The sequence below is a fragment of the Sinocyclocheilus grahami genome, unplaced genomic scaffold (genome assembly GCF_001515645.1).
Source record: "Sinocyclocheilus grahami isolate Dianchi unplaced genomic scaffold, SAMN03320097.WGS_v1.1 scaffold442.1, whole genome shotgun sequence".
NCBI classification, from domain to species: domain Eukaryota; kingdom Metazoa; phylum Chordata; class Actinopteri; order Cypriniformes; family Cyprinidae; genus Sinocyclocheilus; species Sinocyclocheilus grahami.
In genome coordinates, this window is record NW_015505621.1 from 699,793 (window position 1) to 703,227 (window position 3,435).

Below are 3,435 nucleotides of genomic sequence, written 5' to 3' on the forward strand. Positions count from 1 at the left end.
AAACGAGCAAAAACGTCTGAACTGAGGATGTTTCTTGGTAACAGTTATTGGAGCCGTACTGTATGTTCACATTCACTATAAAAATCAAAACCGCCATCGAACACAACAAATTCATAGCAAAAGGACATCACTGTCTCTCCAAACACACACACACACACGTCAATGAACTAAGCAAAATCAAAAGTCAATATAAATGATATACCTTCAGAAGTGAATTTAAGTTCGACTGGTTTATGTACAGTATGTTCATGATGAATCACTGTTTTTGATGCAGGCAGACAGAAGCACCGAGCAGATGAACAGAGCGGATCTGAGGCTCAGACCTGTAGATATGATATTTGTACAGTATCATTTAAATGCATTCACATCTGAGGGCTGCTGAGAGGGCCGTAGTGCGCGCGCGTGTGTGTGTGTGTGTGTGTGTGTGTGTGTGTGTGTGTGTGTGTGTGTGTGTGTGTGTGTGTGAGCATCACTGGTCTTTCTCGTGCATCTGTTGTTGCATCTTTTCCAGCATCTCCTGCATTCTCTTCAGCTGCACATACAAAACAAAACACAATCAGGAAAACGTCATTGTAACTTTCTTGTAGTTTACATTAGGCTTTTATTCTTATTATTATTTATAATTTAGCAAGGATGCATTCAATTGATCAAAAGTGAACATTTATAATGTTGCAATATTTTTATTTAAAATAAATGCAGTTTTTCTATACTTTATTTTCATAAAAGAATCTCGAAAAATAAAATGTACCATAACTTTCACAAAAATATGGAGCAGCACAACTGTTTTTTGCATTGATAATCAGAAATGATTCTTGAGCAGCAAATCAGCATATTAGAATGATTTCTGAAGGATCACGTGACACTGAAGACTGGAGTAATGATGCTGAAATTTCAACATAATATAAATATGTACAATCCATTTGCCAGGCATTAATCCCCTTTTTGTTGTACTTGTTTAGAGTGTTTCGGACCTTCCACGATACCCCAGGGGTAAAGACGACCTCTGACCCTTTGACCTCTGGCCTCCACCACTGTATTACTGCCAATGACCGCAAACGGAGTGCACTCCTACAGAACACACACACGACACATAAATCATTCAATATTCAATATACACACATATTTATGTGCAGCAACACTTTAATCTGCCTCATGAAAAACATCTGCACATAACAGCAGTTTATCAGCTTCACTCCTCCAGCTGTTGGCAGCAGTAAAAAGTCCATCGTGAGGGTAAAAGCAATCCAAATGGGGTGAAATGATTTAAATGATTTAGTTTGGCTGGAGATTTCAGACTGAATGTTTGCCAGACCTTCAGCTCTTTGTCCATCTGTTTGAACTCCTCTTCTTCATCAGAGTCACATTCGGGAAACTGATACACTTTAATCCCGAAGCGCTCGATCTCGTCTCGCACCTGCAGGACCAACAGATGCACACTATGAACACAACAATCGTGCTGCACAACCTGCAAATGTGCAGGAAACAGCTGATGCGTTTGGCCTAGTATAAAATAACTGCTTCTATCAAAAAAGACTCGGATTAACTGTTGAGATGCGATCAGATAGTGTGCACTCACCCTGTCCTTCAGCTTTTTGACCTCATTAGGAGTGAGACAGTCCGCTTTAGAGATCAGAGGAATGATGTTGACTTTCTCATGCAGAGCCTTCATGAACTCCACGTCCACCGGCCGCAAACTGCACGGCAGAAATAACAGTCTCTGAATATCTGGTGCTAACTCCATCTCTAATTATGCATTAAATACTTTTTGCATTAATCGCCTTTCATGATGCAAGACCTGGAAGTCAAATATGTTTACTTTTTACAAAAAATATATGTTCTGAAGTCCTGAATTCACATCTGCGAGTCAGTTTGTTAAAGGAATAGTTCACCGAAAACGAAAATTTGCTGAAAATGTGTTAACCCTCAGGCCATCCGAGATGTAGATGAGTTTGTTTCTTCATCAGATCACTTGCTCACCAATGGAGTGAATGGGTGCCGTCAATAATGAGAGTCCAAACAGCTGATAAAAACATCACAATAATCCACAAGTAATCCACACTACTCCAGTCCACCAGTTAATGTCTTGTGAAGTGAAAAGATGTGTGTTTGTAAGAAACAGATCCATCATTAAGACGTTTTTAACCTTGAGTCGTTGCTTCTAGCCAAAATATGAGTCCATAATCCATAGTAAAGCAGTGGAAAAAGTCCATCTCCTGTGGTCCTTCACATCAAAATCCACCGATACATTTGTTTAGAGCTGTTTTGGCTTGTAAACGGTGCTTGATCTGTGCAGATTTCTCTCCTGATTCAGATGAGACAAACTTTTCACTGGAGAAACCAGTATTATGGATTATGGACTTGGAAGCAACTGTTTGAAGTAAAAAACATGTATTTGTTTGCATGTTACAAACATGCAGCTTTTGGCTTCTCAAGACGTTAACTGATAGGCTGGAGTGGTGTGGATTATTGTGATGATTTATCAGCTGTTTGGACTCTCATTCTGACGGCACCCATTCACTGCAGAGCATCCATTGGTGAACAAGTGATGCAATGCTACATTTCTCCAAATCTGATGAAGAAACAAACTCATCTACATCTTGGTCCGAGGCTGATTATGCAAATGGGAAGATGATGCATATGAACCTGACCCATATGAGACAGACCCGTGACACCCGCTCGTACCCGTGTCCAAACGGCGGGATGAAGTACAGGCAGCAGTGCACTCTGTTGTCTAATATGTTCTTTCTGTTCAGTCCACTCTCGTCTCTGAAGTACTGCTCAAACTGCTGGTCGATGTAGTCTGTGATGGGCCTCTCTCTCTCTGTGTGTGTGTGTGTGTGTGTGTGTGTGTGTTTTAGGGAACAAGACACATTTAGTAAGACAGCAGCCACACCCTTCCCAACAGACCTTGCCAGACCGGCACAGCTTTTTTACACACTACAGCACAGCAGCTTGACATTTACTAGAGCGTTATTTTCAGATATATGATGATGCATGGGGTCAGTAAGATTTTTTAAATGAAATTAATCATTTTATTTAGCAAGAACGAATTAATTTGATCAAAAGTGACAGTGAAACATTTAGTATGTTACAAATATTTCTATTTCAAATATCAGCTGTTGTTTTGAACTTTCTATTCATCAAAAAAATCCTTAAAAAAATGTATCACAGTTCCGACAAAATATGAAGCAGTACAACTGTTTTCAACATTGATAATAATCAGAAATGTTTCTTGAGCAGCAAATCAGCATATTAGAATGATTTCTGGAAGACAATGTGACATTGAAGACTGGAGTAATGATGCTGAAAATCTTTACCATCACAGGAATAAATTACATTTTAAAATATATTCAAATATGAATATAATATTTAAAATATTTAATATAATAAATTGTAATAATATATCATATTATTACAGATTTTTTTTTTTAAATA

At 38.5% G+C, this 3,435-nt stretch overlaps 1 protein-coding gene across 1 annotated transcript; it reads right to left on the reverse strand.

Moving 5' to 3' along the window:
• Positions 1-930: 930 nt before the first annotated feature.
• LOC107552145 (septin-5-like) lies at positions 931-2,808 on the reverse strand. The gene is made up of 4 exons (XM_016233975.1): positions 2,683-2,808; positions 1,577-1,694; positions 1,313-1,414; positions 931-1,068 (listed from the first exon to the last, which is right to left on the reverse strand). Exons 2-4 carry the CDS (start codon positions 1,667-1,669, stop codon positions 931-933), a joined length of 333 nt encoding a protein of 110 aa, XP_016089461.1. The 5' UTR covers positions 1,670-1,694; positions 2,683-2,808.
• Between the last annotated feature and the right edge of the window lie 627 nt (positions 2,809-3,435).